The sequence below is a fragment of the Leopardus geoffroyi genome, chromosome C1, assembly GCF_018350155.1.
Source record: "Leopardus geoffroyi isolate Oge1 chromosome C1, O.geoffroyi_Oge1_pat1.0, whole genome shotgun sequence".
In the NCBI taxonomy this organism is placed as follows: Eukaryota; Metazoa; Chordata; class Mammalia; order Carnivora; family Felidae; genus Leopardus; species Leopardus geoffroyi.
This window is the reverse complement of record NC_059328.1, coordinates 201,022,493-201,049,912: the sequence shown is the minus strand read 5'-3', so window position 1 is coordinate 201,049,912 and position 27,420 is coordinate 201,022,493. Positions and strand designations below refer to the sequence as shown.

The following is a 27,420-nucleotide window of genomic DNA, read 5'->3' as shown; positions in this document are numbered from 1 at the left end:
CTTATTAGTTTGGTTGTGTGCCTGCTATTGTCTCTCTGCTAGAATATAAGCTCTTGGAGGGCAGGACTCTGCCTGTCCTGCTCACTGCACTACTAGTGAGCCCAGGACTCTGCCTGTCCTGCTCACTGCACTACTAGTGCTTGGCACATAGTAGGCACATAATATTTATCTTCCGGTTGTCTGGTATGGCTTCTTTCTGACTCTACACTGCTTCTGGCCAGTAGAACTGTATCAAAGCTCTCCTTCCCAGGGGTGTGTTTCAAGAGAATTCGACTATTTGTTAAATAGCAAAGAGTTAACCAATGTAATTCCAGACATCATCTAGCAGGTATGGAATGACCCTTGGTATCTTTCATGGTGCCTTTGAAAGAACACAGTTCATTCAACATCTGCTCAATGCCTGGTGCCATGGCTACATGGTAGAGGGAGGAAAATATATTTATATTATGCCTCAACAGATGATGACTTGGGGTTTTGTCAAACCAAGAAGTGGGAGGGGTGGAGGAGAGGTGGGCAAACGCGTTGCATGTAGGCACTGGACCATTTCCTGAACTCGTGTGGTAGCCTTCCACCTTCTATTTCTGAAGACTCGTGAAGCCTAGGTATACAGGGGCTCAGATCTGAAAGGGAGGTTTGAAAAGAACAAATCAAACCGATACAAATCCAGCTTGCCCCAATGTGTACATCTGTGTGTAAGCATAGGGAGACCATTTTTCCAGCAGTGATGTCCTGTCTCTTTCTTGTCCTTTTCTCTCTCCCTCCCTGCCCCTCCAGGTCTCATCGTGCACGAGGGACCCTCTGTGTACCGCATCTTTAAACGGTGGCAGGCTGTCAACCAGCAGTGGAAAGTGCTGAACTATGACAGGACGAAAGACCTGGAAGATCAAAAGTCAGGAGGCAGGACAAACCCCCGGACCTCCTCATCCACCCAGGCCGATGTCCCCTCCTCCGAAGAGGAGGCTGTGGGTGCCCCCGGCCCTGAGGAAGGCCCTGCCAGGGCGGCCAGCCACCCCTCAGGCCCTCTGTCCGATCACCACTGTGCTTACACCATCCTGCACATCTTGAGTCACTTACGACCTCATGAACAGCGGGGCCCCCAGGGCGGGAGCCGGGAGCTTGTCATGAGGGTCACGACAGTGTGAGGGGAGAGACCTGGAAAGGAGGCCGTGACCATGCACAGAGATGGGGAGGCTGGGCCAGGAAGGGGCCAAGGCCTGGCAGGCCACAGTCTGGGGAGCAGGTGTGGGGAGGCAAAGTGGCATCCCAGGGGCCGGAGCAGAGGGCAGGCAGAAGGTGGTGGGCCTCGTGGGGGCCCTGGAGGCAGGGTCAGAGCTGGAGCGAGTGAGTCGGGTGTCCAGGGCGCTTTTCGTGATTCTAATCGGTCAACCCCCATCCTCCAACAAGAGCAAGAAGAACCAGTACAAACTCAACAAGGAAGCGCAATACAGCTTGAACGTAACAAAACACAAGGACAAAAATCCCAGATGTGCCCATCCACCTGGGATTACTGCCCTCGGGTGAGGGCACCTGGGAGAAAAGGAGGCTTGGGAAGGGCGATGGTGAGGTGGCGGCGGTGGCGTCCCTGTGTGCGCAAGTGGTGGGAGAAAAAATGCAAAGGGGCAAAGAGTGTGCAAAGGAAAAGCACTGTAGCCTGCCTTGTTTTCCCCTTGAGTTTGTTTGTTTCTCCCTGGGCTGTTTTGGGGGCAGTGGTGGGGAGGGAGAGGGATGGGTGTGGGCTGGCAAGGATGACAGATGGCATTTGTGGCTCCTGGGCTCGTCTGGGTGGGCAGGATTCCTGACTCAGATGGCTTTAGGGGCTCTGGGGCAAGGTGCAGGGAGGGAGATGTTGGTGTGAGCCCCCAGAGGGAGGGAGATTTCGGCTTCCTTCCAAACCGGGAACTCCCAGTTTCAGATGGGCTCAAAGAGGGTTTAGGTTTGGAGATGGGTGTCTTTTTGTGCCCTTGTTACTTTATTTTCTGGTGGTTTGGCTCAAAGATGTTTACAAGAAACACACACACACACAACTAGAGAAAAGTACAGATTTCCTGTGGGTATCTCAAGCACAGTCCTGCTGCTGTGGCTTCAGCCTTCAAAGCTGTCAATCCAGGAGCGACTTTCCCAACTACCCAACCCTGCCCATGGCCAGGACATGCTCAATGTCATGCCTTCTCCTGCTTTGGCGCATGCAGAGACCCAGGGCCCCCTAGGGCAGAGCACCTCCCACCCACGGGCCCCCCAGGATAGCTGTTGTAGCAGATGGGAAGAAATTGGCTGGATGTGTCCCAAGGAGTGGAGTGGAGACCAATCTAAGTATTCCTTGCAACTTGGGACCCTCACCCGAGGGTGTAATCCCTCAGTGCTACATACTCCCCGGTCCCTCCCATGCAGCGAGGCGGGGCCCAGGGACCCTGTCAGGGAGCACTGTCCCTCCAGCCCAGACTGCTGGCTCCTGGGGCCTTGCCAGCAAGGCCACTGGGGTGGTCACCTGCACAGTTTCTCATTGTCAATGCACAATGGCCGCGCCATCCATGGGTATTAAAGGGACACTGTCAAGTACTTTTTTAAACTAGTTTTTAGGGTTTTTTAAAACTCTCTGTTGTTTGTATTATTCTCTTAAAAGCTTGAAAATAAAATTTCTTTCCCTATCATTAGTGTCCTTTTCTATATGTGAGTTTTCCCTTCTTCTGCCCAGCTCTCCCTCTGTGGCATAATCTTGCCTTCCCTTCTCTCTCTTTCTCTCTCTCTCTTTTGTCTGTTCCACCCCTAGTGTCTTCTTTCTGGCTTCCTGTAAGATGGATTCTTTCAAGATTAAAAAGAGGAACAACTCACAAACTCTCTTTAAATTTCTGCCCAGGACTCCTAGAAGCAGAGATCATTAGTGCTGGAAGAAATGTGGAGAAATTTTACCCCATCGGGTCATTTCAGAGAAGCTGAGAGAAACACAGGCCAAGGAATGTGTTAGGACCTCATTCCCATGAAAGTTTTCTGTCAAACATCAGAAAAAAAGCTCCCGGGGCAGGGCTCTGAGAGAGGGCTTGCATATATCACCAGGCAGCAGATAAGACCCTTCCTCCCTTCAATTTTCCCAGGCCCTTCTGACTCAGGTCAGAAACAGGCCAGGCAATGTCCTTCCTCAGTGGGAAATGCACAGGCTTAGGAAGGTTCCTCCCCTGGTGGAGCTTACAGTCCAGCAGCTCAGAAAGGAAATAATAATTGGTGAGAGGCCAAAGCCCACATACAAGGAAAACATACAAAACAAGTGAAACCAGGGCGCCTGGGTGGCTCAGTCAGTTAAGTGTCTGACTTTGGCTCAGGTCATGATCTCACAGTTCGTGAGTTCGAGCCCCATGTCAGGCTCTGGGCTGACAGCTCAGAGCCTGGAGCCTGCTTCCAATTCTGTGTCTTCCTCTCTCTCTGCCCCTTCCCCACTCACAGTCTGTCTCACTCTCTTTCAAAAAAAAAAAATTTACAAAATTTAAAAGAAAACAAGTGAAAACTGACAAAATGGTACAAGTAAAGGTGTCTATTTTTCTACGGGTTCTAGGAATGGGCCATTCAGTTTAATTCAGTATTTATGGAAAATGTAGATGTGTTAGATTATTTCCCAAAAATACTAGAATGCAACAAAATAGGCATATCATCAAAACTATAGTGGCTGTCATATCATCCTTTTTGGGTGATTCACAGGACACTTCAGAATCTTATGGTCATTCGGGGTCATTCAGAATCTGCGGTACTGAATAAGAGGTGATTACTGAAGTTCTAATAGCATTCTGGAGTTTGTTGGGTCTTGACGATACAAGCTTCAAAAGAGCAAAGACCTTGTCTGTCTTGTTTACTGCCTCACATCCAGGACCTACAGTAGTACCTGGCACACAGTAGGTGTTTAATAAATATTCCGAATGAGTAAAACACTCTTGAAAGAGTATGGGAGTGTCTTCGGCATGCAGGAAACCAGCCTCCTACTCCCTCAGCTTACATGGTAACTCTCAAGGTCAGTCACAGAGCAGAAAAGAAATCTCAGCTTCTGAATTCTCTACCCAATGGGGTGGTAAATTCCCTGTGCCTTGGAATTCCCTGTGCCTGTACTTATGGGTACAAAAATGAACGAATTGGGTTTTTATTTTTCATATATATCCTTGGGGAGTGAGGAGAAATGCACCCTGATAACCAGTGACCATTGTCCCCTTTCCAATGTGCAAACCATCCTTCATACCACGAGACAAATGTCTAGATTTCAGAGAATTCACTTGCATATCATCTGCAAGTATGGCCCCATGCATGGGACAAGATACTAGCTAATGCCTAATGTTCTCAGTATGTGACAGGCACCAAATTAACTGCTGTGTATGTATCAACATACTTAGTACTCCAGCAACTGGCAAAGTAGATGCCATTATTATCTTCATTTTACAGATGTGGACACTGAGGCAATGAGGTTAAGTAACTAGGCCATGATTAGACAGAATCCAGTCCCAGGCAATCCACTTTATGCTACTCCTGCAGGACAGCTGACACCAATTTAAGGGAAATCTGGTTCAGCCCAGTGCAGGGAGGTCATCATGGTGGAGGTATATAAAAAAAAATTTGGAGGTTGGGGAAACGGGGCATAAATAAATATAAACTATTTCTGTTCCCTACCAAAAGCCAACCAACCAAACAAAACCTGATAAACCTGAGTGTAAGTAACAATCGATATTTGATGTTGTCCACATAATATCCTGGCTGCATGGAAGCCTGTGTAATAGAAAGTTGGCCATATCTGGATGCTGGGGAATTCTGAAAGGACAATGGACATAATTCAACCACAATTTTATGGACAAAGAGCCAAAAAAAGATCACAGAGTACTCTCTTTCTAGGAAAGAAAAAAAAAAAAAGTAAAAAATTATCCTATCTGGGGACTAGGCTTTTGGTTCTGGTTCCAAATGAGTGGTGCAAAGTGACAGATTGGGGGCTCTAATCATAGTCACAAAATTTAGAAGGACCCCACAATTATGAGGTCTTGTCCCTGTCTGTCAAAAATCAAATCTGTCACTATCTTAGAGCACAGAAAATCACAGAATTTTTTAGCCTCTAGGAGATAATTTGCTGCTATTTTGATGTTTTGCCCACTGGATCCAAGGACTCCTAGCAGAGGGTAGGGGCATGGCTTGCCTACAACAATAACCAATTCCTAAGAGTAATGATGTGCTTTATAAGCAGAATTCATTATATTGTGGATGTGAGAAGCCTAGGAGGCAGGGGAGAAACACATTTTGCATTATTCCTTGTCACCTTTTCTCAATTACCCTATTCCCTAGTAAGAAGCAATCAAGGGTGATTTTACCTCTTAGGGTCCGATGCTATTATAGCAGTGATGCAATGGTCCTAAAACCTCCTCTCGCCCCATCTCCGTCTACCCTTATTGGCATAATGGCACGTGGGAACTGGGAAGTGCTTGGGGAGCCGTGGAAATTGGATGACACTCCAAGATGAGTCTAAGTAATGTGGGTCCAGAGTGTGGGCTGCCCTGGATTGGTGGCCAGCTGGTTAGCTAAGCACTGGTGGTACCACAGTGAACCACAGGTCCTTCTTCATGTGGCCTCTTCTTCCTCAGTATCTCCTATCTACTCCTCACCCAGCCCACCATGGGAATAAGAGTCCCCGGGGTGAAGGCTTTCTTCCTGTCCAAGCCCCAACCCAATGAGAACTGCAGCCCTCAGTACTCTCCCTGCCCCTGGCCACTGGTCACTGGGACAGGCCCTTCTCTTGAAATAGGTAACCTGTAATTAAGTACCAAAACACCTCCCTGTCACACTCAATTTTGTCCCAAAGTATCAGTAGATAATCAGGGAAGAGGAGGAGCCATGGTCAGGGAGTTTCTGGAAGGAAAGAAAAGCACGTCTACCCTGTGCTCATGACGTCTTCATTTGAGAGGGGAAAGTCCTGAAAATACAGCACCATCAATGTGCTGGTCCAAGACTGGTGCTGTGTCCACATGAGGCCCTGCTGGCAAGGAAAGGCATGGGACCTGGGACAGTTAGCAGCATGGCACCCCCAGGGTGTTCATGCTCCTCGGGGGGGGGGGGTCCTCTCTGATGCAGAGGGAATCATCTGCTTCTGGATCTGTTAAATAAGGGAGCAGATACTTGGGTTCTGCTTATGATAATACTGTCCTTTTCCCCCAATCACTTTGGGGAAATAGGAAAAAGAGCTAAACATGTAGTACTTTCCATATGTCAAGACTCATCTTCAACTTTTTATGTATTTTAACTAATTTAATTCCTCAAAACCCACCCTACACATTGAGAACTGCTATTACACCCATTTTTCAGGTGAGAAAACTGAGGCACAGAGAAGTTCAGTGCATTGCCCAAGGTCATGTAGCCATACACAGCCACACTGGAATTTATACCTCAGCAGTCTGGTGCCGTGCTTTGGGCTGCTAATCACCACATTATACTGCCTCTCAGGAAATGCATTTAAAAGGTTTATCTGGGGGTGCCTGGGTGGCTCAGTCAGTTAAGCATCCGACTTCAGCTCAGGTCATGGTCTCGTGGTTCGTGAGTTCGAGCCCCGCATCAGGCTCTGTGCTGACAGCTCAGACCTTGGAGCCTGCTTTAGATTCGGTGTCTACCCCTCCCCTGCTCACACTCTGTCTCTGTATTTCTCTCTCTTTCAAAAGTAAATAAACTTAAACAAATTTAAAAGGTCGGGGTGCCTGATGGCTCAGTCGGGTGAGTGTCTGACTTTGGCTCAGGTCATGATCTCATGGTTCGTGAGTTCGAGCCCTGCATTGGGCCCTGTGCTGACAGATCAGAGCCTGGAGCCTGCTTTGGAGTCTATGTCTCCCTCTCTCTCTGCTTCTCCCCTGCTCACTCTCTGTCTCTCAAAAATAAATAAACATTAAAAAAAGTTAAAAGGTTTATCCTGATTTGAGTGGCATTGAAGGAAAATGAATGAGCTCTATGCCAGCTGGGTGTAGCCCAGATGCCATCCGTGTCACGTGCCCCCAAAGTCAGCTAATGCCAGCTCAAAGGACTCCATGCCCCAACCTATTGGAAGGTTGATGCCCTCATCAGGAATTTTAGTAACTTGGATCATAAAATTTGTTCCCGCGGCCTCCTATTCCAATTTCCAGAATCTCCTGAATTCGGAGTTTCTATTCCATCCTAGACTTCTTCACTGAAACCCTAGGTTAAGCCCAGCCCAAATATCGGACATGATTACCCCTCCTTGGTTCTTCCCCCCACCCAAGATATTACCACTTTTAGTTGTGTATATTCCCAGCTTTACTGGGAATTTGAAGGTAACTTGAAGATTAGTCATAGAAAAAACCTGTAGCGAGAACTTGCTATATGGAAGGTTCGTACTAGGTGGACATCTCAAATATCAATCAGATACAACTATATTTAAGGATCTCACTATCTAGTTACTAGACTCTAACTCAGAATTTCTCATCAAAAGCTTTCCTCATGAAAGAGCACCTGACAAGCTTACTCTTACTAACTGTAAATAAGTAAATTAACAACATTCCATTTCCTGGGGAATTAGCATTTTTAAGAGGAGATAATTTTTTAAAGTTTACTTATTTATTCCTGAGAGAGAGAGAGAGCGCACAGGAGGGGCAGAGAAAGAGGGAGAGAGAATCCTAAGCAGGCTCCACACTGTCAGTATTGAGCCCGACTTCATGAACTGTGAGATCATGACCTGAGCCAAGATCAAGAGTCGAATTCTTTTTTAAAATTTTTTTTTTCAGCGTTTATTTATTTTTTGGACAGAGAGAGACAGAGCATGAACGGGGGAGGGGCAGAGAGAGAGGGAGACACAGAATCGGAAACAGGCTCCAGGCTCTGAGCCATCAGCCCAGAGCCTGACGCGGGGCTCGAACTCACGGACCGCGAGATCGTGACCTGGCTGAAGTCGGACGCTTAACCGACTGCGCCACCCAGGCGCCCCAAGAGTCGAATTCTTAACCAACTGAGCCACCCAGGCGCCCTTGAGAGGAGATTGTTTTTAAGCAAGAGGAATAATTCTGTAAGTGGTGGAATTTCAATTTGCACTGAGCAGGTGAAGGGTTGTGTTGCGTTCTTTTAGCCAAGTGGATCATAGCCATGTCTGTGCATTTGACACAAAGACACATATGCAGAAAGACAGAAATACAGAGTGTATGACAAACGCATTCTCTAAAACGTAACACAGAGTCAAGGCCTGTTGACTGAGCCACCCTTTGGATTTCCTCAGGAGGACTGACACCCAGGTAACAGGTGGAGATGAACAGGAGAGGAAGGTCTCTATCAGGCCCTCTGAGCTCTGGTACGTCACTTGGTTTGAGCAACCTTTTTGTGTAGAGGCTGGATTTGGTATATCACCTCCCTGTTCCAGCCAGTGGCCATTCCAAAGGGTGATTTGTTGAGAATGGGACCCTCTGCACCCTCCAACACAGGCTACTGTATCTTTCCGAAAAAGGGATGTAAAAATTCTGGAGTTGCCACTCCGCTGGGCATGCTGAGAGCCTACACCAGCCTAGTGAATCATGGTGGCATTATTGGAAGGCCTAGTCCCTCCCTCAAAAGTCTCAAGGCTGAGGCATTAACACATGTCGTCTATCACTCCTCAAATCATTTTGGTGGACACTTGTTTCTTTTGTCCATCCTGTACCCAGAAACCTCCTTTCCACATTACCATGCTGTTTTAGTAGGGCTGAACCCCTAATACCTCTCCAGCCATAGCAGTGAGACTGTGACTCAGGCTTGGATGACCGAAGTATCTTATTTCTCTAACCATGGGGATTGGTTCAGAAATGGGCATGTGCTCAAAGCCAATCCAAGTCTTTGGGATTTTTCTATCAGAGCTAGTGGGAGATATCATTTCCCTCCACCATGGTCGTTAGGAACCTGGGAGCCTGGAAAAATGGAAAGACCCCACTTTCTGTCACAGGGAAAGCACTTAATCTTCAGAGAAAGGTCAAGCAGAGACATACAATACAAAGAGAAGGACAGAAAACATCCTGACCCCTGGATCCATGACTGCGCCTGCTCTTTGACTAGATTTCCTAGGACATTTGCCGATAAACTTGATTTTTGTTTATATTAGTCTAAGCTGCATTTATGTCACTTGCAAGCAAAAAAAAAAATCCACCATGAATACAAAGATTTCCATATATCCCATGACAAAGTTTGGGTTAAATCCATGGCACATTGATTGAGGGGCCAAAGGGACAAGAATGGGTTGCCTCCCTTTCCTTTTGATTAGCAATCCAAGTTTGCATTATGACAGCATTTGCTCCTATTATTCTCCCCTAATTATCTTTATGAATCTGTTCAAGGTTATGCGATGATTAAATAAGAAGATAATATGCACAGACATGCTTGCAGAAAGTGTTCTCTTAAACAGTATCTTTTAAAAATTCTGTTAAGATTGTTTTGGGGGAGACAGTGAAAGGACCTAAAAAGAAAAGCAAGCAGTCCTTAATCAGAACTCTGACATAAGGGCTTAGAAATGGGAAGGACCCAGTATGAGGCTGCAGGACAGAGCCCGGGTACCAGGATTTATAGCAGAAGGTAGGAGGCAAAGCTGGCAACAAGATCTTGACCCACTGGCCAAAGCCAAAGGGTATCCCATTATCCTTGGCATTGACCATGTAGATGCCATGGCCCTCCCATATGTGCCTCCTTACTGCTACTGCTCTTACTGGATTAAGAACACCCTGCTTCTGGACTTTATGAGTGGGGACCCACAGAAGCAACCAGACCCAGGTCAGAATCCCTTGCCTCATGGGCAAGTAACTTAGCTTTTCTGGTCTCTTGTTTCTCCATTTAAAAAATAGACATAATTTGTCTCTCAGGGTCTTTGTAATATCAGGGATAATGCATATAAAATTGGCAGTGAAAAAATTATTGCTATCATCATTTTATTGTTCAACGGAGTAATAGGAAAGTCGTACCATTAATATAATGTATAAGAAGCAAGGTTAAATCAAAGCAAAAATGAGTGCTGTCACCAACACTGTGTCTCATTTCAGTTTTCATTCAACTATAAATAACAGATACCCAATAGCAGGAGCTTAAAACAATTAGACGTTTATTTCTCTCCTGTAATGAGATGTCCAGAGTAGGTGGCTGCTGGCATCAGTCCAGCTGCTCAGTGATGCCACAAGTGACCCAGGCTCTTTCTGCTCTGGCATCATTAGCATGTTTATTTGTCACCCATGGCTGTAACCTCACAGTCTCAAGTGGGTGACTATAGCTCAAAGCAATAAAGAAGGGAGAAGGGGTGTCCCTGGTCACATCCTTTCTTCACATCAGGAAAGCAAAAGCTTTCACAGAACCATGTTTCTACCCCTGGATGCTTCTGTAAGTGCGTGTATGCGTGTGCATGTGCGTGTGTGTGTGTGTGTGTGTGTGTGTGTGTGTGTGTGTACTGGACAGAAATGTATCATATAGTTACTCTTAGCTGCAGGAGAAGCTGGGAAAGTGATCTGTCCCACCCTGTGGATAAGCAGATAAATTAGTGTGCTGCCTTGGAGGGCCATTTGGTAGTATTCTATTGAATTTTAAATGCACATACCCTTCAACCCAGGGATTCTATTTCTTTGGAATTCTCCTAGAGAGTAGCAGATGTTGCCTTCTCAAGGAGCTTGGGAAATGAGGATCAGAGTTATATCATTGTAATAATGAAACAAATCAGAAAAAAAACTAAATGTCTATCAATATGGGAGTGATGGAGTGTGAGATACTCCAGCTGCATCAGAGAGAATGTCATAGACCTTGAAGGACTGACAGGGACAGAGTCCAAAGCCATGTTGTTAACCAGAAAATATAATCTGCAAGGCGACAGATACAACAATCACATATGTGTAGATGAACCAAAAAAAGAACATCACCCTTATTTCAATTTAAAAATGCCATATTCCAAAAGAGTATGGAAGGGATGCCACCAAACTGATTAGAGTCATTTGTTTGTGGGAGAGGATGAGGCTGGGGAACGTGAAGAGCAAACTTTCCCTCCATTTGTGTTGTTCCCATTTTTATAATAGGGATGAGTTCATGTAATACTTGTGTAATTTTTTAACTTATGGTACACATTGTGAAATTTCAAGTAACCACTGAAAACAAAGATTGGAAGCTTCTAGAAAACAGGTGCCTTGTCATTGGAGGAAATTCTTGCTTGTCTTTCCTGAGAACTTTGCTTTGGAGGAGGGGCTGCCCCTGCAGGGGTGTGGGGTAGAGGAGTCCCTGGGGCTTCCAAGTTTCTGTGTTTCTATGGTTCTATGATAAGGAAAGTCTGAGAGCAAGGAAATTTGCAATTGAGAGTTTATTTATTGATCCAATGGAGGCCAAGGGAAGGAAGGAGGATCTCAAGCTGAGTTCAGGAGTGGCCTCCCCCAACCTCACTTTGGCCATGGGCCTCCAGACCAGAGGTTTTCTGGAGAGGCCTCTGCAGCTCCCAGAGGTCTTGAGCCCTTACTGCCAGCACACACGCGTGAGAAGAGCCTGCCTGGCTGAGAGGCACTGAGTGCATCTAGCCAGGCGACTTGGAGAGTGGCCTCCTGCCGGCCTAGCCATGTGTGCCCAAACGAAGCTGCAGACAAAGCTGGCCAGCAGAACCAGCATCATCCAGGCTGTTGGTGGTTGGTTCTTTCCCTTTCTCTCTCCTACTTCTCTATTCCCACCTTCCAAATCCTCCCCAGCCAAGAGTTTTCAAGAAGCAGCCAAACTATGCCCTCTAATAGCACATGATGGCGGACAGAATGTATGATGCCAGAGCCCCTTTTTCATGCCCACTCCAGGTTCCAGCCCTTGGGAGCCACTGGGCTCTGTTAACAGGAGCCAGCCAGTCCTCTGCCCTGGAGACATGTCAGCTGGGGATCGTCACAGAAGGCTCCCACCTGTCCAGCCAAATGCCTAAAGCCTCCCGGGTGCCAGTCCTGGCCTCAGAGCCTGCCAGATGTGACTTGGGAAAGTCAGTCAAGGAGACTGACAATGTGGAGAAACTGGAAACAAACCAGGTAAGGGCTGCTTCCTGGGGTCTGAGGCAGATGGAGACCCTAGGGAATCAGGCAGAGAAAACCAACAAACATCAAATAAACAAAGAGTTCTCCAGCAGCAACACCACCAAGAAGGGGAGACGCAACAAATGAGGCATGTTCATTTTGTATGTAGTTGAACATTTTCATAATAAAATTATAAAATTTTCATAATTAAAAAAATAGCCCTCATCACAGCACCCTTCTGTGCCTTTGATTTATACAGTCTCTCTGGCCTGGAAGGCCCTTCCTCTCATACTCTTTGGGCATGATTCCTACAGATCGCACATGGCCCAGGCCGAATGCTGCTTTCTGTAGGAAGCCTCTCCTGCTGCCTCTGCTTTCCTTTCCCACCCATGAGAATCAACCATGGCATCCTCTGGGTTCTTATTTCATTTTGTGTGTACCATTCTGATAGCAGCTACTCCATTCTTGCTTAGAAAACAGTGATCTGAATGCTAATCCCATCAGCCACCCTGAGAGTGCCTTAAAGGCAGGGATTCTGATGCATTAATCTCTCTACCCTCAGCACCTTCTGCGTGCTGTAGGACAATGGGAACTGATCATTGAATAGATAGATCAATCATTTATTCATTTCATAGACCTTTATGGTGCCTCTGAACGTAACAGGCATTGTACTAGGCAGTGATGTTAACAAGACAAATAAGACAGTGAACCCATTGGCCTCCTGGAGTCCCGGTCTGGGAGGAGAAGACAGCCACGTAAGAAATAATTATAGTGAAGAGTTATTGGTGCAACCACGAAAAGTGTGTACAAAATGGAGAGGAGGGTGTGAGGGAGAGAAGGCTCAATACTACCTGAGTGAGGTTAGGAAAGTCTTCAAGAAGAGAGGAGATACTAACTTGGTACGTTAGTTCAGGTCCATGCAAAAAGAGGGTTAGAGAGTCACAGGATTCATTGGTGCAGGGAACAGAGGAAGGTCTGAGGAAGAGCCCTCAGACCACGGTGCAGGCTTAGCACCCGTGGAAAAAGGAGGAAAGAGTAGAAAGAGTCTCCTTCTGGGTAGTTCCAAGAAAGGTTTGGCCAGACCACTGGAGGAATCTCGTATCTCGTTGGATGGGGCTGCTTTGGTGACCCACCGTGCCCAGCCATTGGCTGGGAGCAGCCCATAGGAATCATGGCCTTGGCATGAATGTGGTAGCAGACCCAGGAGGGCGGCTGCAGGGGGCATTTCAGTCATGCTCCCTGCCACAGGACACATGACTGACACATTTTCTTTATATTTAAGTGTCAGCAGGCATAGAGTGAGGAAATGTGGGAGAAGACAAAAGGGAGAATGCTCCAGGATGATGGATCTGCTCAAGCAAAGACACCAAAGGATGAAACAGTGCGGCTCATCAGTGGTCTGTGCCAGTTGGGCATGAATGCAGCGTCAGCTGGGGTGTGGGGAGGGAGAGGTAGCAGGAGGTGAGGTCAGCTGGGTGGCAGCAGTTCCCTCATGAGGGTGCCTCATGTGAGCAATGGGGAGTGACGGAAGATCAGGGGGTATCAGAGCAGACCGGGGCTCGCGAAGAGGCTCTGGCCGCCACTTGCAGGAGAGCGCAGCAGAGGCAGGCCGGAGAGGAGGCCCTGGCGGTCGGGCGTGACGTACTAAGTGATGTACCAAGGGCGGGTGGAAAAGGAGAGGAAAAGAGGGATGAATGAATGGAAGGGTGGATGAATGTAGGAACCAATGAGCGAACATAAGCAGTCAGGTGCAAGCCAGCTGTCCCTCTCTCACGGACAGCTCCACTGTCTTCAAATCCCTGAATTCTGCTCCGTGTGGAGATGGAATTCCTTCCATCTCTAATTCCTTCCCACTGAACGGTCTCTATTAGGTGAAAATATGCCCTGATATATTACCATGGAGAAAAAGTCTCTCCCCAGTGTTCTGCTCTGTGGAAACTCGTGAACACTTGCCCCCCACCCCAGGCTAGTCTAGGCAGGTGGGCATGCGACTCCACTCTCGGCTGAAGCACGAATCCCCCAGGAGGCGAGTCCATCCTTCTTCGCTCCATTCATTTTCAGGGCCAGATGGCGTTCGCCTCATTGACTTTCACTGCTGATGTAGTCTTGTTTGCTGGCTTCTCACAGGTTGCTTCAGTGCATTTATTTCCATCCATTCTTCCACTTGCCCCACTTTTGCTGTCTGTGTCACGTTCATCATGATGGCAGGGAGACAACTGGAGCTCTCAGCAGGTAGACGTTTTCAGGGAGCAGGCCAAATCCACCTTCCACAGCTGATCACCCCACCCCCCACCTCCTGGCTCCGGGAAAACATGGTGATGGGGGCCCTGAGAACAGTAGATTCAGTTTGTTTGTTTGTTTGTTTTTAATTTTTTTTAACGTTTATTTATTTTTGAGACAGACAGAGACAGAGCATGAATGGGGGGAGGGTCAGAGAGAGAGACAGACACAGAATCTGAAACAGGCTCCAGGCTCTGCGCTGTCAGCACAGAGTCCGACACGGGGCTCGAACTCATGGACCGTGAGATCACGACCTGAGCCGAAGTCGGCCGCTCAACCGACTGAGCCACCCAGGCGCCCCACGTTTGTTTGTTTTTAAAAACATCGCTGAGTAAGCAAGATGACAAGTCCCCCAATAACAGCCATGAGCAAAAGGATGATTTCTACTCCAATCTACCTCCATCTTTCCAACCTCTGTTACCATTTTGCATAAAACTAAGTCTAAAAAGCAACTTCAAAGACATTCCCCATCCAGGTGCTCTGTTTGGTCCCGGCAAGGACAATCAGCTGGGACGTGGGGTCTCTAGGCCTCAAGTGCCTCCCCCCAAATGAAAAGGCTCCATCTTCTTTTTTTTTTTTTTTTTTCAATGTTTATTTATTTTTGGGACAGAGAGAGACAGAGCATGAACGGGGGAGGGGCAGAGAGAGAGGGAGACACAGAATCGGAAACAGGCTCCAGGCTCTGAGCTGTCAGCACAGAGCCTGACGCGGGGCTCGAACTCATGGACCGTGAGATCATGACCTGAGCCAAAGTCGGACGCTTAACCGACTGCGCCACCCAGGCACCCCATCCATCTTCTTTCTAGTCAAACAACAGTCAAAAAAACATCCTCTCCCACCTTGAAAACCCAGGTATACTTCCTGCTAGAAGCCACGTTTCCAGCTGTCCCTGTTACTTTCTGCCTTCTGTCCAGTTGTGGTTAGTTGTTGACTTGCTTTGGTCTGAGTTCCCTTGCATATGAGGTGTTTCTGTTCTGTCATTTTCACCAACTCTCACATCCTCAAGAGTGAGGAAGAAGCACCTACCCTCCTTTCGCATCTCCAAGAGTCTGGAGAAGAGCGGGCATAGAGACCTGTGATTCAGTGGTGTTGGTGTCTGTGACTTCACAAGGCCTGGTTTCTAGTTCTCCTCTAGCTGTGCTCTGAGTTCTCAGGCCAGCATTGACCCTGTCTCCTCAATGGAAAGACCAGCTTCTGGTCACCCACATGCCCTTCCAGGGCTTGAGTACAGTGCATGTGACTGGTGAAGAGCTCTGAGATCTTAAGAAGAAATAGGACAGAGAGACTCATGGTCATTTCAGAAACTGAGTTACACGGAAAAAAAAAAATCCTGCCTTACATTTTTCATAGATTTCCATCATTCTTGTATACCCTGGTCCTAATTTGGCTCTGCCACTTGCCTTTCTCGGCCTTTCTCTCTGCAAGTATTTATGACATCATAGAACCACTTCACATTTGAATTTAATTGACTCTCAGTGTATTGTTAAAAATCTTTTACTGACTAGCACATGGCTCCCTGGGCCCTGACTCTGCACTTTGGTGGTGATGGTGGTAGTGGTGGGAGTGGTGGCAGTGGTGGTGCATTATGTGTGGTGTGTGTGTGTGTGTGTGTGTGTGTGTGTGTGTGTATTACAAAGAAACAATCCAGCAAATGCCAACTGGCAGCCTCTCTGGATCAATAATATTAACGATTTCAGAGACTTCCGAGGAGCTACTGCCAACTCTTTTGGCTTTTTTCAGTACCATTATCACTATTACAAGGACACCCTAAGGCCTTTTTACTTAAAGACATGACAAAATGCCCCAAGTGAGAGTACTGTTGATTTCTGTCTTCAAGGCCTGTAAGCTCAATGCTTCTTAGAGGGGTGAATGGCTGGGGTAGGCCTGACCTTAATTTGTGGTCACGGATTCAGAGGAAGGGATGGCATGGTCTTCTGAGGGCTCATTTTTTTGACAGTATCCATGTAACCACTTATTCTGCCTCATCCTGAGAATTTCCACTTGCCTTTATGAAGACATGCTTAAAAAGACCCAGGGGTTCACTGGCCAAAAAGGTAGTGTTTAAATGCCCATTCTGGTTCCACACTCTGCTCTGCCATTTACTGGGTGTGTGTTCTTCTCAAGGCCCTCCATTCCTTGGTGCCTTGTTGCCTGTTGCATGGGGTGTGGGAGTGGGAGGGCCTAATGATGAATGACAGCTGAGAAATCTGCAGAAATCATTTGTTCATTCATCCATTTGACACACATTTCTTGAGGGCCTACTCTGAGTCAGACATTTTTCTAGGCTCCAGACTGATGCTATGCAGCAGAAATTTAATGTGAGCCATATATGTAATTTTATTCTATTTTTTAAAAATTTATGTATTTAAATTCAGGTTAGCTAACATACCATGTAGCATTGGTTTCAGGAGTAGAACCCAGTGATTCATCACTTCCATATAACACCTAGTGCTCATCCCAGCAAGTGCCCTCTTTAATGCCCATCACCCATTTAGTCCATTCTCCCACCCACTCCCTCTCAGCAACCCTCAGTTTGTTCTCTGTTATTTAAGAGTCTCTTGTGGTCTGTTTCCCTTTCTGTTTTCATCTTATTTTTCCTTTCCTTCCCATTATGTTCATCTGTTTTGTTTCTTAAATTCTACAGATGAGTGAGATCATATATTTGTCTTTCTCTGACTTATTTCACCTAGCGTAATACACTCTAGTTCCATCCACATTGATGCAAATGGCAAGATTTCATTCTCTTTGATTGCTGAGTAATACTCCTTTGTATATACATACTACATCTTCTTTATCTATTCATCAGTTGATGGACATTTGAGTTCTTTTCATAATTTGGCTATTATTGATAGTGCTGCTATTAACATTGGGGTGCATGTGCCCCTTCAAATCAACATTTTTGTATCCTTTGGATAAATATCTAGTAGTGCAATTGTTGGGTCGTGGGGTAGTTCTACTTTTAATTTTTTGAGGAATCTCCACACTGTTTTCTAGAGTGGCTGCACCAGTTTGCATTCCCACCAACAGTGCACAAGTGTTCTCCTTCCTCCACACCCTCACCAACATCTGTTTTTTTCCTGAGTTGTTAATTTTAGCCATTCTGACAGGTGTGACGTGGTATCTCATTGCAGTTTTGATGTGTATTTCCCTGATGATGAGTGAGGTTGAGCATCTTTTCATGCGTCTGTTGGTCATCTGGATGTCTTCTTTGGAAAAGTCTCTATTCATGTCTTCTGCCCATTTCTTCATTGGATAATTTATTTTTTGGGCATTGAGTTTGATAAATTCTTCATAGATTTTTGATACTAACCCTTTATCTGATACGGCATTTGCAAGTATCTTTTCCCATTCCGTCAGTTGCCTTTTAGTTCTGTTGATTGTTTCCTTTGCTGTGCAAAGCTTTTCATCTTGATGAAGTCCCAATCTTTCATTTTTTTGCTTTTGTTTCCCTTGGCACATAAGTAATTTTAAACTTTCTAGTAGCCACATGAAAAGAGAGGAAACAGGTAAAATTAATTTTAATGATATGTTTTAGTTAACTCACTAGAGCCAAGGTATTATCCTTTCAACATGTAATCAATATACAAAGTACTAATGAGATATTTTATGTTCTCATTTTCATCCTGACACTTGAAATCCAGTAGGTGTATTACTCTTGTGGCACACCTCAGATGATGGCCACATAGGCTTTGACACTGAAGACTTGCACTTGGAAAGAGTTGTGGCTAACATTCATTGGGTTCTTGTTAGGAGACAGACATGGGACTAAGTACCTCCCACGCACTAAATAATTCCATCCTACAACACAGCTCATAGGTACTGCGTCACAGAGACGATGAAATGGAGGCCCAGAAACTATAAGTTGCTCCAAACCATGTGGCTCCTGAGTGCTGAGCCAAGGAACCTGGTCCCTCTGACTCCATGTACTTGGGCATGTATTTACTATTTCATTTACTGTGTCCCTTTGGGACAGTTAGCCCATCTGAATCTGTTAACAGCATGTGGTTGCCTTTAGCTCTCAGGGCCATTGTGAGGGATAAAAGAAAACTATTGAAAGTGGTAAGAATCGCTTGCTCTCTCTCACTCATGATACCAAGAACAGTCAATGCCCTTTGATTCCTCCAATTTAGATTAAAGCCACCATAAGCTAATAGGCTGCAATTCAGTGTCAGCCTTTTGGGGTCCTCTTGGTCCCTGTGACTTACGGAGTTCTAAAAGAACATGTTCCTGGCTCCACAGCCACCCCTGTGTGCCATGCAGGGCCTGGTGGAGCGCTGGGCCTCTCCCAGTGGTTGGTTCACACTGAAGCTGACCCGAGCGAACACCACAGGACACCATCCTCCACTGTGGATTTTTGAAGCCAAGCTCAGGGGCAGCATGTGAACTTAAAAATTTCAAACTTTTGAGCCCACAGTTAAAAAATCACATTGAAAACTTTTCACACAAAACCCTAGATTTCTAGTTTGTCTCAGAAAAAAATATGACAGTCCATATTCCCACATGACTATCGCTGAGTAGCAGCTGTCCCTTTCAGAAGGGGCATGTGCCATCATTGGCCACCGTCGTCACCACTCCCTCCCACCACCAATCCCTGGCCCTGAAGAAGATTAGAGTTTTCATTTATCATCACACGTTTGCCATCGCTCTGACTGTGGAGACCTCTCCTTCTGTCTGTATCCATGTCCCTGCAAGCCAGACCACACACGGGCAGGTTGTGTGTTTCCCAAGACTTACAGTTTTACCCTTTTACCCGCCCCCCCACCCCACCCCAGCACCTTGCAACACCTGCCTGGTCCCAGCGTCTAGCCCTTCAGCCACACACACAGCCACTCTCCTCTCCAAAGGTGATGTGCCAGGGTCGATTCAAGCATCCATCCCTGCAGAACCTGCGAAACCCAAGCTTCTTGCCAGTCTTCGAAATACTGAGCATTTGCTCTGTTCTCCAGCGATGCAATTTGAGTATGTGAACACACTGCTGAGGAGGCTGACCTTAAAAACCACAGTGGCCCGTTTCTCCTTTGCTGGGAGCTGGGGAAACACCCGCACTGCCTCATCGAGTTGTCTTCCTAAGAAGACCATGCAGTGAAGGGGCTGAGAGCACAGAGTTGGGAGCCAGGCTACCCGAACCAAACCTGGCTTCCACCCCTCACTACCTGTGTGAACATGGTGTCCCTGCGCCTCATCCTCCCATGTGGGAATACTGAAGCATACAGGTGCTTCCATCAGTACCTGGTGCAGCTGGGGTTGGTGGGTGCCAGCACTGACAATGCAGACCAGCTTCCCAGCAGGTCACACCGCTGTACCATTTCATCTGACTGCCACACAGGAGTGTGGCAAAATCCTTATTGTCTTCTCTGTTAGCACCACCGCCACAGACGCCGACTCCGGGAAAGGCTTCTTTTATTTTTATTTATTTATTTCTCTATCTAGCTATTTATTTTTGAGTTTATTTATTTATTTTGAGAGAGAGAGAGAAAGAGAGAGAGAGAGAGATAGCATGCAAGCAGGGGAGGGGCAGAGACAGGGAGAATCCCAAACAGGCTCCACACGGTCAGCACGAGAGCCCGATGTGGGACTTGATCCCGCCAAACTGTGAGATCATGACCTGAGCCAAAACCATGAGTCAGATGCTTAGCCAACTTAGCCACCCAGGTGCCCCAAAGACTTATTTTAGAGACTTTGATTTCATAGCAGGGACTAAGGCACTTCATTGCCTTTCCACACCACTAAATATTCATGATAATCAGCAAGGAAACAGACCCAACAAAACAGTCCCTGTTTCCTCCCTGTAGTGCTTAACAAAGAGTGAGATGTGTACCCCTGAGTACAGAGACACCCAGACCCTTTGCACAAATGACAAGGCCCGAGCCTGTTCCCATGTGCAGACATGCGCAAGGCAGTGGCCTGGCTCCCTGCCTAACTGCACCCTCACAGTTCAGGGACATCAGGGAAGGAGGGGCTGGGCAAGGGTGTTCTCCCACACACAAACTCTAGAAGGAGAAAAGAGGGATTCTGCTCTGCAGACAAAACACAAATGCCAACACAAAGGGCAGGATGAGTGTAGTAAGTGACCAAGGTCAACTGGGCCCTGGTGAGCAGGTTGCAGAGAGCGTTCAGGAAGCCTGGGGACCTGGGTCCAGGCACACCAGTGCCACCAACTACCTGAGTGACCTCAGTCAGGCAAACCCTCCACCCTTCTCAGGCTCCTCAGCCAGGGAGGGGACAGACCAGGTGTCCTCTACTGTTCCTTCTGGCTGTGACACTCTGTGCCCATTCCTTGGCCTCGTGGCCACACTTGTGTGTTCTGTCCACCTCAGTCCTGTCAGAGGTACGCTGTTATCTCCCAAACTCGCCATGGGCTGGATCTATAAGATCCAGGCTCTGAATGAGGCACCTCTTCAAATCCCGGACCTGAATGGGGCTCAAGAGAAGCTTTTCTTCCATAGTGGTAGCTTCCATGCTGGGCTCTCCATACTTGTGTATTCATTAATCCATCCTTCCGTTAATTCAATACCATTAAACACTTGCCCCACATAACACAGCATGGGCACGAGGGAGAATGAGTAAGACAACCCAGAACGTAAAATCCAGCAAGTCGTCTCCAGGACATGACCCTGGATCTCTGAGAACTGCTATGTCAAAGCATCTTGTCATGCCCCTGCTTAAACAGACATGCCATAGCTATCCCATGGCAAGCTAACTTCATGAGTCAGGTGGGTGGAGGGGGCACCTGAGGACCAGGCTCACCTTTCGGGCCACCTAAAGCACCATGCTCCCCAGGCCTTTGGCTCCAGCCAGAGACACAATCCCTGTCCATGCTACCCTTTTCCTTCCTTCTTAAGGGCCAGCGGATGGTCTGCAACCAAAGCATTTCCAGACATTTCCCCCCAACTGCGTTGTGGGCTCTGACGTCAAGGGCTTCTCTTCTTTTCCCAGAAGCCTGGATGGCCTCCTGCTGACGGAGCCCGATAATAAATGAGTTCATTACCCTGGCTGCTGGGGCCCATGACAGCCCATCTGGTGGCATGATTAATGAAAACTTTGACTGGGGAGGGAGGTGTCATCTCAGGGCCGGAAAGCAATTAGCTGGAGCGTCTTCCAGCCCTTCATTTCTGACCGATGCCTGAAAGAGAGCAGGGTCTTCGTGGGTCAGTCCCATCACTTTCCTCTGCTTTATGTTCCCTGTGGAGCCTCCGTCCCCAGAAGCCCACTCTAATTAAGCAGAGGCATCTGATCCTCAAATTCCCCAGGTGGGGCAGGGGGACCGTTTCCTGAGAAGTGGATTTTTCTTCTCCTCCCAGGAGCAGAGCGTGTTAGGAGTTTGAAAGAGGGTTTCACCTTCTCCTTTCTTGACCCCTGTGCTCAGGGACAGTGAACTCCCCATTTTCCATCTGCATCCAGGGATGATCTTATCACTCTCGGTTCTGCCAGCTACTGTGAAGTAAGGCCTCAGGACCAAGCACAGCTCTTCAGCCCATGGCACCAGAAGCCCTGCATTTGTGTGTGTGCGTTGGGGGGGGGGGGGGTGTTGGTGCTTTCCTGGTCATAAGTGACACTACTACTCTGGTCCCCGACTACCTGTGATAATGGTTTGCTTATCTCTATGTCAGAATCCAGACAAGGTAAGTCTCAGACTCCAAGAAGGAACCCCACTGTTTCTGGGGCAGAGACACGAAAATTCTGTCTTTTTTGTGTAGCCCACAGGTCCTAGAATATCAGAATGAGATCCAATTTGGGCTTCTCACTTGAATGAAGCCATAGTAGGTACCAATTTGCATCCTCACAACATAGAGCAACCTGTTGCCTTTGGTCTACAAAAATTCTGTGTCTGTTTCTGTATCAGTTCTTCCCCCACATCTGAGCTCCCACTGTTCTACAATCCCTGAAACAAAATATACTTTGGATCTTTCATTCACACCAAGGTATAAATAGCTGATAACAGTTTAAACTATTACCTTTATTAGGAGCATCTCCATTTTAACAAGGACCAAAGCCTTGAGCTAGGAGGAGATAGGTGTACTTTCAGAAAAGGAGCCAATGAATGGAGGGAGGAACGCTTGGAGTCTTTTAAGCCTCCCAGGAGTGAACATTCATTCTAGAAAACACATTAGGCCCCTCTGTTTCTCTGTGTCCTCACCACTACCCTAATGGGAGTTAGCATCATTTCGCCATAATATTGTAAGGAAGAAGGGGGGTTGCAGGGTTCCTCCTCTGGATGGCCTGTCGTGTGAGACTTCAAAGGAACAAAGATGGAGATGTCCTAGAAATGCCCTTGAACTCTCTACTCAGTTGCTTCCTGTAGGTGTTTGTGCTTTTTGGTACCATGGCATGAAAAGGACATGGCTGAGAGACAAGGAGTGAGTATAGCTAAAGGAGGGCAGGAAGATGGGGTTATCCTTGTGAGACACTTTGACTTACACCAGGAGATGGCTTCAGAGTTTCAGCTTTGCCTGCCTTACAGATTCACTGTGAGATTATAAGGAAAAGTCCCTAGCTCTCTGCATCTGTACCTTTTACATGGCCCTGTGACTTCTTATTGTATGGAAATGGGGTGACAATCAGGAAAATTTCATGTGGCTCCCTGAGAATGGTGGGTGTGCTTCATCTTTGAGATTTGTCAGTTTTATTTCCCAATGTGCCTAGAACAGTGCCTGGCACTTGGTAAGGAATTCTCCGTATGTATTTGTGGAAGAAAGGAATGAAATCAACCAGGAAGTATCCTTCAAGCCTTCAGGTAGTCCAGTGTTTATGAACTTTTTAAAGTCATGGAGCTCTATGATCAGACAATATCTTACATGTATCCGCAGTAAAGAAAACAGAGAGGGAGCTCCTCTGGTTCAAGTGTGTGTGTGTGTGTGTGTGTGTGTATGGAGGGCGAGTTCCCTCACCCACCTCCCATTCTGAGTTTACAGATAAGAAACGTGGGGCCAACAGGGACTGTGTGACTTGTGGAGCTACCCCCAGGCCCAGGTGTCCCTCTCCTCATCCAATGATCTCCCCACTACATTGAGGCTACCAGACTGCCCAGTGGATGGGCCTGGGGTACCCTGCCTGACCACCCATCCCCCCCCCCAACTCTTCTCATCCAGAACAGCCCCACCGCTACCTGTCACATGTGTGAAGCTTCTGCCTAGGCTTTCATTTGAGGGAAGGGTTATAATGCTTAAGAAAGAAAACCATTGCTGGGGGACTGGAAGAGGAAGAGAATATTGAAGTAGAGGTTGGCTTGGTGGGGGGAACCTCAACCTCCCTTTATTATATGACTCTGAATAAGTCAGAACAGACATACCCAAGGCAGGGACTCGACGTGTACTCTCCCCTCTGCTTTCTTTAGGGGCTTGTTTCATTCTGTGCGGTGGGGAGAATGCTCTTGCCTCACTGACCAGGATTTAATTTGGTGGGAGAAAGGGAAGAGAAAGGGACAGGTGAGGAGGGAAAGAGCCAAAGAGTCCCTATCTCATGCCCTCCAGCTCTGAGATGCACAAGGCCAAAGACCTCCAAGCTACATAGGAAGGAGTAGCGAGACAACCTTCCTGCCAGTGTCCTTCAGGCAGATGTTTAGAGGCAAATACCGCCAAGAGTAGGAGGGAAACACCAGGAGATGGTGCCCAAACTTGGCCACATGTGCAATCAGCAGGAGATCTTTATACACTATGATGCCTGGTTCCTGAATTTGGATTCACCCCAAGGGAGTTCTTAAAACTTGTTGGGTGTTTCTAATGTAGAGCAAAGTTTGGAAACCACTGCAGGGAGGGCAGGGATGCGTAGCCCTACCTGAAGCCTCCCCACTGAGCAGCTGTGTGGTTCCTACCCTACTTCTCACCAAGTGTGGGCCCCAGGGGACAGGACCCCAGACAGGACAGAGTGCACAAAGGCGGGGCCAGCCCTGTGCTTATTCTGCTCCACAGACCACAGGTAAAGGTGGCCAAAGGTGACACAGACCAGAGCTTTGCAGGAGGCCGCAGAAAACAGGAGGTGGCAGGTTGTGAGCACTTTCCTGAAAGGCGGGGAAAGGTCAGAGAGGGTTGTGGCTGAGGCAGGAGGGAGAGGGACGGGTGTGTCAAGGTGGAACAGTGAGCAGCCAGGTGGCTTGCTGAGAGGAGGAGAGGGAACAGGCTGGGGGGCAAGCTAACTCAGCCTGGCAAGTGCCCAGAAGGGGGCAGTTGGGTACGTGCCCTCGACACCAGGCCTCGGTTTCCCAGGAATCTCAGGAACCTAGAGGGAGGGGAGAGACGGACTTCCACCACCTAATGGCTGCTGGTGGGGTCACCTCTCGGCCACTGTCCTCCCTGCTTCCTTGGGGGCTGGCTGGTTCGGACCCTCACTCTCTCCCCAGTCTTTCAGTGACTTTCCAACAGCTCTCCCTGCACCCTCTCCATCCCTGCTGCACGTGCCTGCCAGCATAACCTTGCTGAAGGGCCCATCTGGCTGCATTTCTTTTCAAAAACAGGGTTTGCCCACAGCTGCCCATCATTTTCCATCACCCTCCAGCCAGACCAAACCTCCCTGAACTTGGCCTGAATGCTGCCCCGCTCCTGTTTACTAGATTCTGTTCTATTCATGGTCTGTCTGAAATGTCACCAACTCCAGAAAGCGTCCTTGCTTACCAAGACTGAAATTCATGTCGACTTCAGTCCCTTCAAGCTCTTCTTGGGTCCCTTTTGGAGCCTTTCCTACCTTGTGGATTTGGGCTTTTTGTGAACTTGGAGGACTGGCAGTATGCTCTCCCACTCTGACCTTCTGGAGTGCCCAGTGGTGTTTTGGATACAGCAGGTGCCCAGTGCATGTTCACTAAATGGAATTTTATGGACTAGGAACCTGGGACACAGGTCGCGAATAAGTGTGCATGTGGACCTACTTGTAGGGTAGCTGGAATATCGAGACAAGAGACCCTTCTTGCCAGACATGGTCCTGGATAAAAGATCCCATTGTCCCACATAATGCCCATTAGAGCAAACATAAAAGGACAGGGCTGGGACTAGATGGTGAGCATGTGGTCTCTCTCGTGTAAGAATTCATGGATACAAGGACACAAAGACACAGACGTAGCAATAACAGTCAACATTTGTAGAATATTTTACACTTTGTTTCGCGTTCACATTCTCAATAAATACTTCACGATTGCAGACACTTCACAATTCCGCAGTCTGACCCTTTCCACTCACCTGAGATATATACTTGCTACCTCTCCATCGAGCGAGAACATCTAACGTGTGTGTGTGTGTGTGTGTGTGTGTACATGTGTATGCATGCACACCTTTAAAGAACTTTGTTAAGTTTATCTATTTAGAGTGCACAAGTGAGGGGAGAGTGCAGAGAGAAAGGGGGAGAGAGAGAGATAATCCTAAGCAGGCCTGCACTGTCTGTGCAGAGCCCGATGCGGGGCTCAAACGTACAAACTGCAAGATCACGACCTGAGCCAGAACCAAGAGTCAGACATTCAACTGACTGAGCCACCCAGGTGCCCCCCCCCCCCCCGGCTGCATTTTGTAATATACAGAAAGGAGAGACTGAAATGATTCAGCCCCTTCCATATTTCAGGTGTCGTTCTAGGTATCTGATAAACACACAAACATACTCCCCAAAGGCCTGCTCACAGGTGTCTGTGTGTCCAACTCAATCCACCTCCTCCCTGTACCACACCGCTCTTTCTCGTGACTCTACCTGTTTGCTCCCTGCAAACATGATACCCAATCTTAGTGGCTGTTATGGGTTGGTTTGGGTCTCCCACAAAAGCGAGGTTAAAGTCCAACTCCTAGTACCTCAGAAAGTGACCTTATTTGGAAATAGAGTTGCTGCTGGTGTGGTTAAGATGAGGTTCCACTGAAGTATGGTGGTCTCCTAATCCAGTGACTGGCTCCTTATAAAAAGATGTTCTCATGAACGAATATAGTGGCCCAGCAAGGGAATGTGTGCAAGTATGTGGATACACTAGGTACAGGAATGTACCTGCATGTGTAGTGAGTGTATGTGTGTGAGTATGTATGTGTGAGTCTGTGTGCACACATATATTGTGCCTGTGAAGTCAAGGAGCTATTTTTGCTTCACGCATGTGTGCTTGCACACGCACGCACGCACACACACAAAATACCTTTCAGCCCTGAAACTCTGAGTATCTTCTTGGTCTAGACTATTAATAAATGTCAGGCACTCCCCTGCCTGCCTTTGCCAGTGGGCCCATGGCAGTTTAAGAGTGTGATTAAATCCTTATTAGGACACTAATCAAAGTAGCCCATAAAAGGCATCTAACCCTGAAGCTGTTGGGAGTATGCAGGGCCCATAGAGCTAGAAGTTGGGGAGGGGAATCTTTAAGCAAAGGAGACAAGTGACACATTGCAATGTGACCAACCTGCTGAGGATCTAAGACTTGAAATGCACAACACACACACACATGCACACACACGCGCACACATGCGCACACACGTCTCTGCCCATCTAGAACTCAAGCTGCCTTTTCTATTAGAGAGCTTCCTATTCCTCGTTTCCTGCTTCAACACTCAAAAGGCAGCTCTCCGTTTTGTAGGAGAAAACAGATGCTGTGCTGGGTGATACACCCTGGATCACAGAGCAAGGTAAGGACAGAGATGGAATTGTTCCTCCGAATGTTGAGCTAATCCATGTAGGACTGGGATGTCCACTCGTAGAGGAAGAGCAGGGCAGACAGATGCTGGTATAGAGGAGGAATGGAAACCGGAGAAGCTGATAATGGGGAATATTTACTGTGCACTTATTATGTGCAAAGCATTTTTGTGGGTCATCCTCCTCCGTACTAGCAATGTGTGCTAGTAACACAAACCCTGTCTGACAGTTGCAGAAACCAGAGCTAGGAAGGGGCGAGTAACCTGGCCAAGGTAAGACCAGGAAATGGTAGTGGCAAGCTTTGAAATGTAGGCTGTCTGATTCCAGGCTCAGGTCTGAATTATTCATGACATTCAGTGGAAATTAAGTTCTAGGAAAGAGGGGTAGAAAAGGTGTGAACTCACCAAATGCCCAGACTCTGCAGATGCATGAAGCCCTGGCTTCAAAATTCAAATTCCGTGCCCATACTCCTTCCTGGGTACCCCTCCAGCTCCCACGTGCCCTCCTGGGAACAGTGGTCAGGGCGGGCAGGACAGCTGCGCACGCTCACAGCGCTCACCCAAATTCTAGCATAACGAGGGCCAAG

At 47.5% G+C, this 27,420-nt stretch overlaps 2 protein-coding genes across 3 annotated transcripts in view; one reads left to right on the top strand and one right to left on the bottom strand.

The window, feature by feature from the left end:
• The window catches only part of MARCHF4 (membrane associated ring-CH-type finger 4), a 109,799-nt gene extending 107,154 nt beyond the window's left edge, over nt 1-2,645 (top strand). For both annotated transcript variants that reach the window (XM_045481166.1, XM_045481165.1), the window contains one exon: nt 775-2,645. In XM_045481166.1, the coding sequence (XP_045337122.1) occupies nt 775-1,142 (368 nt within the window). In that variant the 3' untranslated portion in view covers nt 1,143-2,645. The remainder of the gene's footprint in view (nt 1-774) is intronic.
• The window catches only part of XRCC5 (X-ray repair cross complementing 5), a 133,151-nt gene that overhangs the window by 7,329 nt on the left and 98,402 nt on the right, over nt 1-27,420 (bottom strand). The gene's annotated exons all lie outside the window — the stretch shown is intronic.